Source organism: Larus michahellis, chromosome 6 (assembly GCF_964199755.1).
Source record: "Larus michahellis chromosome 6, bLarMic1.1, whole genome shotgun sequence".
NCBI lineage: Eukaryota > Metazoa > Chordata > Aves > Charadriiformes > Laridae > Larus > Larus michahellis.
This window is the reverse complement of record NC_133901.1, coordinates 27,787,610-27,801,557: the sequence shown is the minus strand read 5'-3', so window position 1 is coordinate 27,801,557 and position 13,948 is coordinate 27,787,610. Positions and strand designations below refer to the sequence as shown.

The 13,948-nt window shown below is 48.3% G+C and overlaps 2 protein-coding genes across 3 annotated transcripts in view; both read right to left on the bottom strand.

Annotated features, from left to right (window-relative positions):
* LOC141744611 (putative cation-transporting ATPase 13A5) overlaps positions 1-1,859 on the bottom strand; it is a 35,084-nt gene extending 33,225 nt beyond the window's left edge. For both annotated transcript variants that reach the window (XM_074590944.1, XM_074590945.1), the window contains exon 1: positions 1,527-1,859. In XM_074590944.1, coding sequence (XP_074447045.1) covers positions 1,527-1,589 — 63 coding nt within the window. In that variant the 5' untranslated portion in view covers positions 1,590-1,859. The remainder of the gene's footprint in view (positions 1-1,526) is intronic.
* A 10,389-nt stretch (positions 1,860-12,248) lies between these two features.
* Positions 12,249-13,948, bottom strand: part of LOC141744697 (putative cation-transporting ATPase 13A4) — a 43,807-nt gene continuing 42,107 nt past the window's right edge. Inside the window, exon 30 of the mRNA XM_074591226.1 lies at positions 12,249-13,892. Coding sequence (XP_074447327.1) covers positions 13,671-13,892 — 222 coding nt within the window. The 3' untranslated portion in view covers positions 12,249-13,670. The remainder of the gene's footprint in view (positions 13,893-13,948) is intronic.

Here is a 13,948-nt window from a genome sequence, read left to right as displayed (position 1 = left end):
CTAAAAGGCTGCTTGTGGCAACAGCCTCCATCCACCCATCCATCCTGGCCTTCCATCCTCATCAGGGAGTTGGCATCTCCACTGTTTCCTATGCACGTAGAGGCAGGCCTTGGGGGCCATATCCACACACCAGCTAGTGACCTCTGAAGAACACCACCTGTAGCAATCAGCATGACACAGATGATCCCTAGCTGGCTCCTTACCTGTCTCCCGCAGGAGATTTGCCATTTTGCGCTGGATCCAGACTGCTGCAACTGACCCAAGCTCCCTAGTCTAAAACAAGCTCACATGAGCAGCAGTCAACCCCCAGCAGGAATTGACCGAAGGCAACCAGAGAAGCTGATGCCCCACTGCTATTAGTAGCCCTGCAAGCAATCCTGATGCAGAGGTGCAGGTGTGCCCTGCAGGGCAGGGTCTCTCCCACCTGTGCGTGCCCTGAGCACCCGCATCCCCGTGATGGAGGCACTTTCTCAGTCCCCAGGGCTGGGCAAACAGTGACACTGGAGATGCTGGGAAGCACCTGCTAGCAGCCTCTGCTCACAGAGGATGGAGACTCCTGTCCTGGGGGAGCGTGCTGCTGTGATCCCAGTGCACGCAGCATGTATTTCTAGCAAATACAGGAGTGACAGGACTACATTTTACACCTGCGCAGAGGCATCTACTTCTGTGCCCACTCTGTGCACTGGAAATATCTGGATTCCGGTTGTTCCCTGCACAGAAATGTAGAGGAGAAAGTCTTACTCCCACCCTCACCAGACTCTGTGTAATCACTCTGTGTTGGCAGGTAGAGGAAGAGTTTCCAACTCATTGTGTTTGCAAAGCACTCACTTAGAGCAGCCCTTCCAGGCTGCTGCACATAATCAATAATCAATCACAATCAAAGACAGAAAGTAGATTCAATTAACATTAATAAAAAAAACCTTTGTAAGGACAGAGCAGCTCCATAAAAGCTGCTGTAAAACACTGAGAAACAAGGGGTGCCTGCTGTGACAGCTGTGGTAGGCTTTGGTCATCTGCCCAATCTTCCTAGACCCAGCAAGCAGCAAAGACCCTTACATTTCAGGAGAAGTGATTTAATCACTACCTCAGACAATTGTCCAGGATAAAACTCATTTGTAAGCACTTTCCCTATGACTTGCTGTCTGATACATGATCACCCTGTAAAGGGAAGCGTACCCATTAGTAGAGATCCTCATAGCTAGGATGGAAAAGACAATGGAACAGACAGTGGGGAAAGGGACATTGCTCCCTGGCCAGATGACTTCTGGTGAGCAAAGAGATCTCTTCCATATTTCATGCCTCTGGACTGATGTAGTATGTTCCTCACTTAGCCCTTACTTTGCAAAAATCAGTCTCAAAGTCAGCAAGGACTGATCTGGGCTTTTACCTTTACCAAGGCTATGTTGAAGAGACAGTGCCCAAATGGGGAGTGAAGATGAAAAAGCAGCAGAGGCATATCCAAAACGGGCATGTGGGAAAAGAGACACACAAGAAACTAAACCCCAGCAGTGTCCCCCACTCCTTACCAGCTCGTTTTCTTCATCCTTGTTGAGGAGCACACAATGATCCTTCCAAAGCTTTTCCTCCATCTGACCACGTTGTTTTCACAGTGTTGTTGGTGGTGGGGTCAAGCAATGCTGAATGCAGTTACTGACTTGAACTCAGGCCAGCATTAAAGTCAGCTCTCACCATGGTCCTCTCTGCTGCTTTTGAAAACCTCACAGTGCACATGCTTTTTATAAGGCTCCCAGGAGAGGGAGGAAAATCCACCCTCACGTGTAAAGCCCTTAAATGCCTGCCTTATGCAAGACGTGTGTTTTTCTGTCTCCCGGCTTTGCTGTGCTCGTCGGGGTGGGACTGGCTGGAGCAGAGCTCTGGTGGCCAAGGGAGGGAGGGCACCCATGATCCTGTGCTGAGGACACGGCCCTGCGCAGGGCTCGGAGGGAAACTGGCCAGGAGAAGGGCGGGAGGGTGCTGCAGCCCCACGCTGACCTGACCCCAGAGCAGCCACATTAGCGCCTGGGACCACCTCCAGCGTGTCAGAGAGAAGGATCTGCTCTGGGGACATCACAGTGTCCAGTCCTGGGCTTGGTTTCAGCGCAGTGGAGGGGCGTGCTGGAGCAGTGGTTCAGCTTTGGTTCAAATTTTGCCTAAAGGCAAGAGCAACGGGGCTGGATGACTCCTTTGGAGAAGCCCTGGGCAACACAGGGCCCTTGAACAGTGTGCAGCATGAAGCCCTGCGGGGCAGGGAGAGACGGGGGCTCCAACCATTCCCCCAGCAGGGACGGCAGTGGCAGGCAGGGTTGGGAGCTCCACTGCGCACCTTCCAGTCTCTCGTGTCCCAGCTCTCCGTGTAGCCAGAGACATTTTTCAGGCACTAAGCTGAAATTGCTCTGTCTCTCCCCATTCTCCTTCTGTCACAAAGTCTGAAAACAAGCATTTATCCAGGCAGGAAAAATGTGCTGTGTTATTGTCCTGGAATAAAGTACATGTTTGTGTGAATAGAGACAATGTCTCTGAGTTCGCTTGGACACTTTTTGGCTCAGCCACAGGGAAGTAATTCTCTCTCACTGATGAGACCAGGGGATTTAAACTCCATAAAGAGACACAGTCTTTGCACACAGTGTATTTCCCCAGTGATGGCAAACCAGGATTTCTTCTAAATTCTCCTTCCCCAAGGTGGGAGAGAGAGCAATACCCAGGGATTGCAGTGCAGTGTGTCTGGAGTCCACTAAGTCTCCCCCAGTCTGCAGCTCCACACTGGAAAAGGCTCCAACAAGTGAGAGAAGCACCTTTCACTAGGCAGACTACTAAGGAAATAAAAGCATTTATCCATGTTTCTTCTCTTTGAAACAGAGCAAGCAGAGGCCAGGCTGTCTGGCCCTAGGATGACCAAAGAGCAATTATCACTTTGCTGCACCCTGAGTCTACCCGGGGCTGGCTCTACATAGTCTAACCAGATCCATCTTTCGGGGGGTTCTTCCAGCTGTAGTTGTGCCCATGAAACAGCAAAGATGTACCAAACACTGAAGAATCCTGAAAAATCAAGGTGGTGGTGGAAAAAATACATATTTTTCTTTTTTTTTTAGCATTGTCATTTTGAACTGTCTAAAGCCTGAATTGAATCAGATTTCAACTCAAATAAACCATCCCCCTTTGTCTCTACCTCTCCTCTGAGAGGGCATCGGTAAGCTCATCCACTACGCTGCTCTGCACATCAGTCGTGCAGCTCCCTGGATGCGATACGCTTGCAGTCATTCCACTCCCCGGTTTTCAGAAGCAGTGTCTGTTTCTAAAGGTCTTCTACGCGGCCCTTACACAAAGTCCAGCTGTGTCCTTTGTGGACCTTCTTGTGGCAGAAAGCTTCTACACAAAGAGATGAAGTGCAACCCACTGTAAGCAGGTATTTGCCTACTACCAGCCAACGCCTCCTGTAACTCTCCAGGGGAAGGAAACTCAAGAAAGGTATCATTAGTTGGGTGGTGTTACTAGTTCTCTCTATTTTCATCATCCTGGGTGAGGTGTGTTTCATCTACAGGAATATGACCTCCAGTCTCTGGTCTGGAGTCGCAACAGTTTCGCTGTGTGGGGCAGAAGGATGCCCATCGCCACCACCACAGCCCGCGCTTGCAAAGTGCTCCCCAGGCTGTGGGGGACACCTCCAGCCCCAGTCCACCAAGCTGTGGAGCCGGCACCTGAAAAGGCAAAAGAGAAGGAATTCACGGAATTTCAGGCCAGTCAACATGACTTGAATACACAGATGGATGTGAGAGACAATTCTTAATCAGTCAGTTTGTAAGTACCCAGGGGATAACAAAGTGATAAGGAGCAACTAACATGGATCTGTCAGGGGAAGATCCTATCAAACCAATCTCATTTGCTCCCTGACAGGGAGATGCTCCAGGGAACGGGAGGGAAGCAGCTAATGTGGCACATTTAGACTTTTGACAGAGCTCCCCATGAGATATGAAGATACTGAGAAATAGGATTCTTTTATGATGACCTGAAAGGTTGAACCCTAAGTAGGTGTCAGTGGTTCACTGTCCATCCCGAGGGACCCAAAATATTCATGGCTTTGTTAGCAGCTTGGATAACAGGATGGAGAAGACAACTGAAAGGTGTATATGACACTGAGCAGATGGAAGCACCTGCTTTAGAGGAAAGAAACAATCCAGCGTGATTTTGGGATGCTGACCAAATAGTCTCAAATGACCGTATGAAATTCAGTAAAACGCCGCACTGAGTAGCTGGAGGAAACAAGTACAAACTGAGGAGGCAGTGGCCAAGCAGGTGTATGACAGCGAAGCAGATGTAGCTAACTGCAGGCTGAGTTTCCTTTTGCCAAAGAAGCCGCTGTGGTTCTGAGCCACATCCCCAGGAGGCTGGTGAGGTCAGTAAGATGGGAGGAAATTATTCCACTCGACTCACTGTTTGCAAGTCTTCGGCTGGAGTTCAGGACCTAGCAATGTGCAACTAAATGGCAAGATACCAAATGACAACGAGATGAGACGTTTGGAAAACATGATCCATGAGGAAATGTTGAATAACTGAGTTTGTTTGAACTAGAAAAGAGAAGGCTGAAGGGAAACAGAATAACTCTTACAATACACAACACTAATTTTTTTCTCCTATTCTTATTAGAGACAAGGATAAATCAGAATAATTTCTTGTTAGATTAAACAATTAGATTTGCAGAGTTAGTTTAGACATTCAAGAAGATTTTCTAATTTAAAGGATAGTAAAATACTCAAACAGGCTACCTAGGGCAGGAGGAAATCTTGTACAATAGAAGATTTTAAGGAAAAGCAGGACGTAATTCGACAAGGATAATCTAAGGACAGGTAGATCTTGCCTCTGAGCAGGGAGATGGACAAAATACCCACGTCAGATCCCCACTAGCTTCATGCTCCTGTGATTTCTGCAGGAATCCCTGTCCAAGCTCAGTAAAGCACAACCCAGACCTTAATCGCAGTGGGGAAATGGTGCTCTGTGAATTCAGATTCGGGTAACCTTAGTTAGCAGGATCATGTCGTTTATTCCCAGGACCAACCAGTCTGCAATGAGACCTGCACAGCAGGGCTCATCAGGACTTAACATTTCTCCAGTCCCACCTGTATTTTTTCTTGTGTGTTTTCTGCTGGTTTTGTATTGCTCCTGATGTTCCCGTCATTCTCTCTCCTTCCCTGCGCTCTGATCAGGTTTATTCCCAGACACTGGTGAGTGTCTGATACCAAGTTGTTAAAAAAACTTAGCTGTGTTGAACAGCTGAACAAAACTATTGAAAAGCAAAGCCATGCTTGATTCCAAACGCTTTGTCCCAGTGTCCAATGGCTGTCAGTTACCACCTGGATCTCTCACCCCGAGTGCCCTTGCTCTACCTCTACCTGCTGTGCCCCAGCCACCTCACAGGCTGGGTTAACTGAGTGCTGTCCTACCAGATGTCTGAGATGATTGACATTTTTAGAGCTTTTAAACAGACCACAGGCTTAATCACTGCATTCTTCACCTCATTAGCAGGCAGGGGAGCCAAGAAGGTAAGTTTACTTAGAAATCACCCAGGTTTGTCCTGATCTCTTGAGAAGTGCAGACGAGACACGTTTTTGGTAAGCACAGTGAACTTTCCAGTAACGGCCAGAGTGATTCAAACACTTGCTGGGTATCTACAGGCACTGTGCGTGCTTCAGGTGTCAGAGGTGTTGTAGCTGTACCACCACAACACCCCCCGTGCGCTAATCCAGCCTCCTGGAGAGGACAGTGGGTCAGTCCATGTGGGACAGACCCTGCTCTTACGGAGCCAGATGCCTCCAGAGCTGGGCTAACTCCTCCCCAGTGAGCTCGGGGAAAGCGTGCTGCTCTGTGTGGTGGAGAAGCATGTGCTGCTCTGCACAGTGTCTCCTTCAGCTGTGCACACACGGGGAAGAGCCGGGGAATTGCTCTAAAACATGCTGCCTGCCAGCAAAGCAAACAAAACATTAGGACATTCATGCAGATGGGCTGAAAGTTGACAGGGGGCACGGCGTGGTGCTTCGATTTGGGGAAAACGGATGTATAAAGGCATCTCAGAATCGCTGCTGGCTCCTGGTCCCTTCCCCCAGGTCTGTTCATCCACTGCTCTGAGCCTCTCGGCTTACCGGGACAAACACAGACTGCTTTGGCACCCTCCACAAGAGAACAACCAAGACAAACCTGAATCACAGCCTGCCAGAAAGCCTTTGTCTTCCCCTTTCCATAGCACTGCCCAGGTGAAGCCCTCAGCGTGAGCGTGCACCTGCTGCGCTGTGTGCTCTCCAGGGGAACGTGGTGGGACACGTCCAAGGCAGCATCACTGGGGGGGCTCCTCAGAGAGATCTGGGCATGTTGTGCATGATTCCTGCAGCTGGAGACAAAACACATACTGCCTTGCCTGGGTACTTTGGCTGTATATTTCTATGAGTTATCTTACCTACGTACCCCACCTGGCTACCTCCCTGGCTGAGGCAGAGGAGAGGGGCTGCAGCACAGTGTGGGGGAGGCAGCTTGGGGTCTGCTGGATCTCTGCCTTGGCTTTTGCAGGCGCTGCAGATGCGTGGCAGGGTCCAGCATTTCAGAGAGCAAGAGAAGGGCAGCGAGGTAAGCCCTGGAGAGCTTGTTCAGAGCTCTGCCTTTGCTACCCTGTCCCTGAGACGCCAGGCAAGGCCTCTGATTTTGCACAGGGGGGTTACGCCAAGAGGCGTTCGCAGCCTTCCCAACTGCCAGGTCAAACCAGGAGGCTGCGTCCCCATCTTCGCTGGGCTGCTACGGAGATGAAAACCCTCCAGAGGGCCATCCAAAGCTCTTCAGTTCAACTCCAGCTTTGAATAGCTGCTGGAGACACACTGGCTCCAGTCCCTCTTCAACTGCATGGTCAGCAGTTGGGGATCTCGGCAGATTCTGAGTGGGGCAAATCTGGAGGGCAAAGAGCTCCCTGCCCAGAGCTACTGCAGGCGGAGGCGCAGAGGGACGGGAGAGGGACGTGCTGGGGCTGCCTGCCTCTTTCATCCTCTCACTTTTCACAGTTTGAACTCTCCTCCTTTATTGGTGCACAGCATGTCCCACCTTACTGCTCTTCAGGTCCTTTTCCTTTTTTGTGCACTTAATAAAGCTCTATTTTTGCTGAAGTACCAGGTGTCCACTCGGCTGTAAGGAAATGGGAAGCTGTAGCCATGCCAAAAGGTTCTTTTGATGTGTAAAGAAACCAGCAGGTGATCTAAAGAGAGCAGTAAAGCAGCACCCTCTGTCCCCACAGAAGCAAAAAGAGATTTATAATTAAATTTATATTTATTTCAGCAAATAAGTCTGGCTGTATTCAGTGTAATGTATACAGTTAATCAGCCACAACATGGTCCATACAAACGAGCAATCTCTCCTCTCTAGAAATTTAAAAAGCAGCTACAAGAAGCATTTAATATCTCTGGTATCTAACAACACAACATATTCTCCAGTGTTCACAGCCACACCAGAGACCATGTGCTGGTAATCTGCCTCTTGTTCCAGCTGCCCCCCAGGGCATAGGGGTGACATCCCTCATTTCTGTTCTGTTCCTGGAGATGTTCTCCATTTCTCCTGAGGATCCTGTCAGTGTCCAGGGCCCTTTCCCTGTGGCACAACTTCCAGGCAGAGGAAGACAACCATCAGCCCATGGCATGGGCTATACCAACACCCCCAAACTTCGGAGACAGTACCATGGTGCCTTCAGCCTTGCAGAGGTACCCTCTGTCACAAGGACGCGGACACCAAGTCTTGCATGGGTAGTTCAACATGTCCTCACGTTCTTCCCTGAATTGTATGCTTGCCTAACCTCACAATGACCCAGTCACTGGGGTAAAAAGACTGGTCCAGTTGATGAATACCTGCCTTGCTTAGAGCCTTGGACTCAAGCCATAGGCTGGCATGTCCACATTCCTGCTCTACCGTCTATATGGAAAGGATAGGATGGTCCTGTACAACTTGTGCTCTGAAAGGCTGTAAAGATTTAGCAGGAGCATCATGAGAGGCTGCTTAAGGCTCTCATTTCAGTCAGCAGTGAGTGGGCAGCGAGCTCTGCGTAAGGGTGATCACAAGGAGGAACGGAGTGGCAGGCTGGAGGTTCAGTGTGAGGAACAGAAGGCAGTTGCCAATGCCCAGGGGCGCACCGTGACCTCTGCAGAGCTCTGCTGCTTTACAGCAACAGGCGGTTCTGCTCAGAGTAGCTGTTAGACTCTGGCTGGCATGTGCATGGTGATTGCATGCAGTAGTAAAACTTTGTTCATTGAGGAACGGCTGAAGGAGCATTGCTGGTTTCCATGGTTTGGAGCTATCGAATCAAGATCTACCTGGTCTTGGGTGGGGTGTGAGAGGGGAGTAAAACATAAATGAAATGTGTCTCCTGTTCTCTGAACCATTTCCCAGGTCCAAAAGCACTTCTTCCAGCACCTCCCAAGTCTGTTATGATGTCCTGATGTTTTCTTTCTCTCTCCAGCCTCACTCTCTTCTTGAAATAGCATGCTCCTTTACCTGGAGCGATCTATCGATGTGGGCTAGGAGAAAGGCTGGGGCGATTACACAATAAAATGGGAAGCTTGTATTCTAGCCCTGTCTGCTAATCACCTAGCAAGTACCAAAGAGATCTACTAATTAGATTTAAACAAGACATACAGGTGGATCTTTCTTCACTCCCTTTTACCTACGGTGACCTGTACTGAGTAATCAGAGCTATGTCAGTGACAAGCACCGTGGTCACCAGCCACAGGGGACACTGTGAAAACAGTACGTTTCCGAGCAGAGACAAATACGCTTTGTATTTCAGACACACAGGACATTTAGTTACTTTCTTAGAAGTGGAATCATGTCCCCATTGCCCATAGCCAAGCAGGAAGCAAATGCACACAGCCTGGCTGGGCTGCCATCCCTTACATGCATTTGGCCATCAGCCCGTGGTGCACGGAGCCCTGGCGCAGCACAGCATGGCCCTCCCAGCTTGGAGGCTGTGGCCGCCCACGAACGAGACAAAAGCTGTAGAGGGGTTAAGCGCTGTCCGGTGGGGGATATTGGTGCAGAATCCTGCAGGACTGTTTTTCCGACATGAGGACTTGAGAAGCCAGGAGAGCAAGTAATGAGTCCTCTAAACTCAGTTGTTGGCACCAGACGCCTGCAATGTATGATAACTGAGTTCTCTGTTTCCTTTCCTTGGACTGAACGGTCTGGGGACCAGCTATTTCTGTTTTCCTTTCCTGGCTGATCCTTGGCAGGTACTTTGTCTCCGCAGCCTCCTCTGTAACACTCCTGAAGAGCTGCGTTGTTGTTATGGTTTGAGAAAACCCATAACCATTTATTGTCATTTAGACAATTATTCCATTACTCAATGACCCCTCCCCACCTGGGAAGGGGAATCGGGGGAAAAAAGGGAACATGAGGGTTGAAATATAAATAGATTTAACAGGATAAGACTAAATAATTAACAATAGTACTTAGAACCAGTATTGATCCCAATACTAATATAAGATACAAAAGAATTATACTCATCCAAGTCTCTCAGCAGGAAGCTGTGCACTCCTAGCAGGGAACAGCAAATGTCGGATGCTGCGAGTGCTGCGGCTTTGGGAGGAAGGGCTCAAGGGTCCGGCACCAGGCAAGAAGTTCTCTGGACCGCTGCCATCAAGGGAGAGGGCAACTACGCAGCAAACTTTCTAATTTATATTGAATGTGATGTTCATGGTATGAAATAATCCTGTTGGCCAGCCTGGGCCAAGTGCCCAGGCCTCGCTCCTCCACATCCCTGCACTTTGAAGCAGGGCCTGTTGCGATAGGACAAGGGGTAATGGCTTTAAACTAAAAGAGGGTACATTTAGACTAGATATAAGGAAGAAATTTTTTACGATGAGGGTGGTGAAACACTGGCACAGGTTGCCCGGAGAGGTGGCAGATGCTCCATCCCTGGAAACATTCCAGGTCAGGTTGGACGGGGCTCTGAGCAACCTGACCTAGTTGAAGGTGTCCCTGCTCATTGCAGGGGAGTTGGGACTAGATGACCTCTAAAGGACCCTTCCAACCCAAACTAATCTGTGATTCTGTGATTCTGTGGTCGTAAACAGTTCTGGTTTGTTAATATTATGTGCACGTACAGCTATTATGGGCAAGGGTCTGCATCTTTTAAATGGAGCTTTTTTTCCTCGGTTGGTTGTATGTGCTGCCAAGCAGGCTGAGCTCTAGAGCGCCGATGAGCAGACAAAAACTGCGATGACCGTATCAAGATAAACAAGTCATAAAAAAAATGAGAAGGGCATAAATAAAAGTTATTTTCTTCTTTCATTAACTAGGACAAGTGTATTTGAGAAGGAAAATCAAATTTTGAAATTAGCTGTTGAGAGTGGCTGCATGGCTCAGCGGGTTGGCTGTGCTCCAGGGAGTCTGCCCCTGTCGTTTAGTTGCAGAAAGCTAACCAGGATGGACAGTGTCTGCTGGCAAAGATCACTGGGGATCTATCCAACTGGTGTCCACTGCCAGTCACAAAAGGAGAAAGGGAGCCTGGAGCTTCGGTCCTCTAAGGGATTCTTCAGCTGTGTTTGGATAGCTTGGACTGCAGACAGGGACTGTGGAGCCACATCCAGGGCTGTCAATCTGTCTCTGCCCTTATGCAGCCGCAGAATTTGCATACTTTTACAATGTTCCTACAAAACAACTCTTTTCATTAAGTGGCTAAGTTGTATTTGTGTTTCTCCACTGTTCTGTCAGTGGTACAAGCTGGGAGTGCCGAGCAGCAAGTTCAGACAGACAGAACCGAGCGCCTACATTGCAGCTGCCTCTTGCAAGCAAAAGCGGGGACGGGCAGAAGGAGCACGGCCAGTGCCTGGCAGACACACTGCGGGCAAGAAGATGCTTCTTACTGCTCATGCCGTCCTGCTTTCCAGAAGTTTAAGGATCTTTCAAATTAGAGAGACCCCCAAAATGCAAAACGGAGATGTGAATCCCAACCGCGCTCGAAGCTTTTTTTTTTGCTTATTCCTCATCCTGACCCTAAATACATTCCCAGTCCAAGTTTGAGTGGACCAGCCCAGCACTGGGACCTCAGACATTCCACCAGAGGCGAGGGAGCAGAACATAGGGGCTTGATGTGTGCATATGAGCTGGTTTCTGCAGCAAGGATGTGTGTAACACATCGCTTGTCTCCTGGTGGCCAGAGGTACGGTACACAAGCAGTTCAAGGCAGCTGGGACACACTGTTTAGCTCTGCTGATCGATGATGAAATACACCTCAGTACGGCTGGAGACACTGGACTTGCACAGGAAGATGGAACACAAGACTGACATCTTACAGGGCAGCGGAGGTCAAATATCACCTATTCTCTGAATTCTCTTCTTTTGCAGGTAAGGCTGTATTTCAGCAGCAGACAAGCAAGTCTTTATCTTGTCGACCCACAGGTTTGCCACAAGTTCATACTTTTATATCGTCAATGGTGACATAAACCTAAATTAGATGGCTAGTCTGCAACGCTACTGCAGCTGCCAGTTTATCAGAAGCTGCAACATATTTCTTGTGTGCGGGAGTTCATAAATAGGACGGTGAATTTTGTCTCCAAGGGAAACGCTGTATCTCTAAGAAAGGATGGCAGGAATAACTCCACTAACCTGCTCTCTGGGGTCTCCTTAAGCTGCAAGGTGCACACACAGCATCTAATCTTCACTTTCCCGATGGACTTTCCTGCAAACTGGGAACTCATCCTAACTTTGGAGACACTTTTATGACTAAATGTGAACCATTTCTGGTTTGTGTCAAGCTGTGTGGCTTTGTGGCAGGTGTTTACCGTTAGGTAAACTGCAGTAGGTAGGAAGGTATATTTACTCCATTTGCCTGTGTCAAACTTGTTTTAAATGGCAAAAAAAATTGCTTTGAGTCAAATAAATGTTTATTCAAGTGGAAACTTTTTTTTTCTTTTTAGAAAAATAGTTATTTTTTGATTCAAGCTCAATTCTTTTCAAACACTGTTCTGGTACAGACATGTTGAATCAAAACAATCCATAATCTCTTCTGATTTGCTCTTTGTTTTCCAGAGCTAGTTTTTACTCTAAAAGACCAAAGGAATCTTTACCATGACTCCCGATCTCTCTTATTCTCTGGGTTTCTGTGGAAATGCAAGAATGCTTTAGCATTTCTCAGCGTTGAAGTGCTCCCAAAGTGCTCCTCAGCCCCACCCAGGAAAAGCATGAGCAAGCTCCAGCTGTGAAAAACAAACTGTGCAGTTCAGAGGGGACAACTCCCCTGCACACCTTATCTAAAGACGGAAGTGTTCCTCCGAAGCCTTCCCGACTGATACCTTGTCGTTTCACCCACCTGGGGACAGAGACTGCAAAATAACGGTGAGCAGGAAGTCAGCCTAGCATCAAAGGGCTAAGAGAATTTGTGCTGGTAGAAGTTACTTTTTTTGAGTAGGTAAAACCTGCAGAAATGCGCAGTGCTCTTGCATTTATGTACGGCAGAAGCAGCACGGCAGAGTGAGTAAAAGTCACCATCAAAGGTTAACAGGTGAGGGATATGAGTTGATGAACGACACATGGTGTGTAGCATGTGCAATTATGGTTGGAAACCAAAGCCAAAACCTCAGATGGTTCAACTTCAGAGCATGGCACAGAATTTAATAAAATTATTCTGAGACCTAGTTGGCTCCCTGTCATTTAATTCAGGGCTTAGGCCCTTGGAGGTAGTAACTCATTCAATATCTGCTTCTTTTGGAACTGGTAAACCAGGAGCTCATGCCAGGCAGCAGCCCAGCTGTGCAGCATCCACTCCAGTAGAGCAAGCTCACACCACAAGGGACAGCATGTCCTTGTAGACCCACCGAATGAGATCATAATTTGCAATGACCATTCTACTTTTTTAAAATGGATATCCCAAACAACTACCTCCCACAAAAAAAGAACCGTTAAACAATGAAATCATGCTGCTCTGTAGGTAAACAGATTTTTCACCCCAAAAATGCAAGTAGCACGTTTTAAACTGAGAAGAGGACAAACAGGTTGCCTGGTAGCAGTGAGCTAGCGATAGAGCTCTGTGTTGTTCCCATGGGAAGAGCACAATGGTGCTAGGAGTGGATGGTTCCAGAGGGCTTTGGCTATCTGCAGTTCCTTCCAGCTCCAGAAAGCCAAGTATTGCCAGAAGGGGAAGAAATCCCAACAAATGCCAGACACCAGGTAGCAGTATCTGAAACACCAGGAGCTACAGGAATCCTAGGACGTGCCAGTGTTCGGCAGCCTCCATCAGGAGTAAATTCTATTTGTTTTCTTGAAGTGGATCTCCCCAGAGGAGTGCTGGTAACTGAATTAGCTATTTCTCATCTGGAGGAGCCCCCGTGTTTATGGATTGTATGATGCAGTTCAAGAGAGGGATGCGGCAATAGGGTGTTTCAACCATGATACTTCGCAAATATTCAACAAGTTGTTCCATTTACAGCTGGCAGACATTCGTACATGGGCAAGGGGGCAGGAGAAACAGTGTTGTGGCTTTATGCTCCTGCAGACAGCTTTTCTGCTTTCAGTTAATTTAAAAATAAGCCAGAGCTGGTCAGTCTTAGAATGGGGGAACAGTGATGGGTTTGTCCTTCCTCTTTTCTTATGTCTCTGAGATAGTCCTTCTACAGCCAACTGCAACTGTCCTGGACATGTGTCCTCTTCAGTTTCCTTCAGAGTGAGTCCTCATTGCTGTCAAATGTTGGATTGCTATGGCCTCCCATATTTCCTTCTACCGATATTGCCACAGAATCTGAGAAGAATGTTTCATTCAGAGGTGGCCAGGCTGAGTCCTGCTCTAACACTCGCTGCAGCCTCTTGTAATGGCTTTTTGAGTGGTACCGGAAGGTCTTTTTCAGCAGCAGCCATAAGGGTCTGTTCTCAATGACAGCTTCCTGTAAAAGCAAGAGCAAAAGGAAGACTCTGAAGGACCTGGATAGCAGTTTTCCCT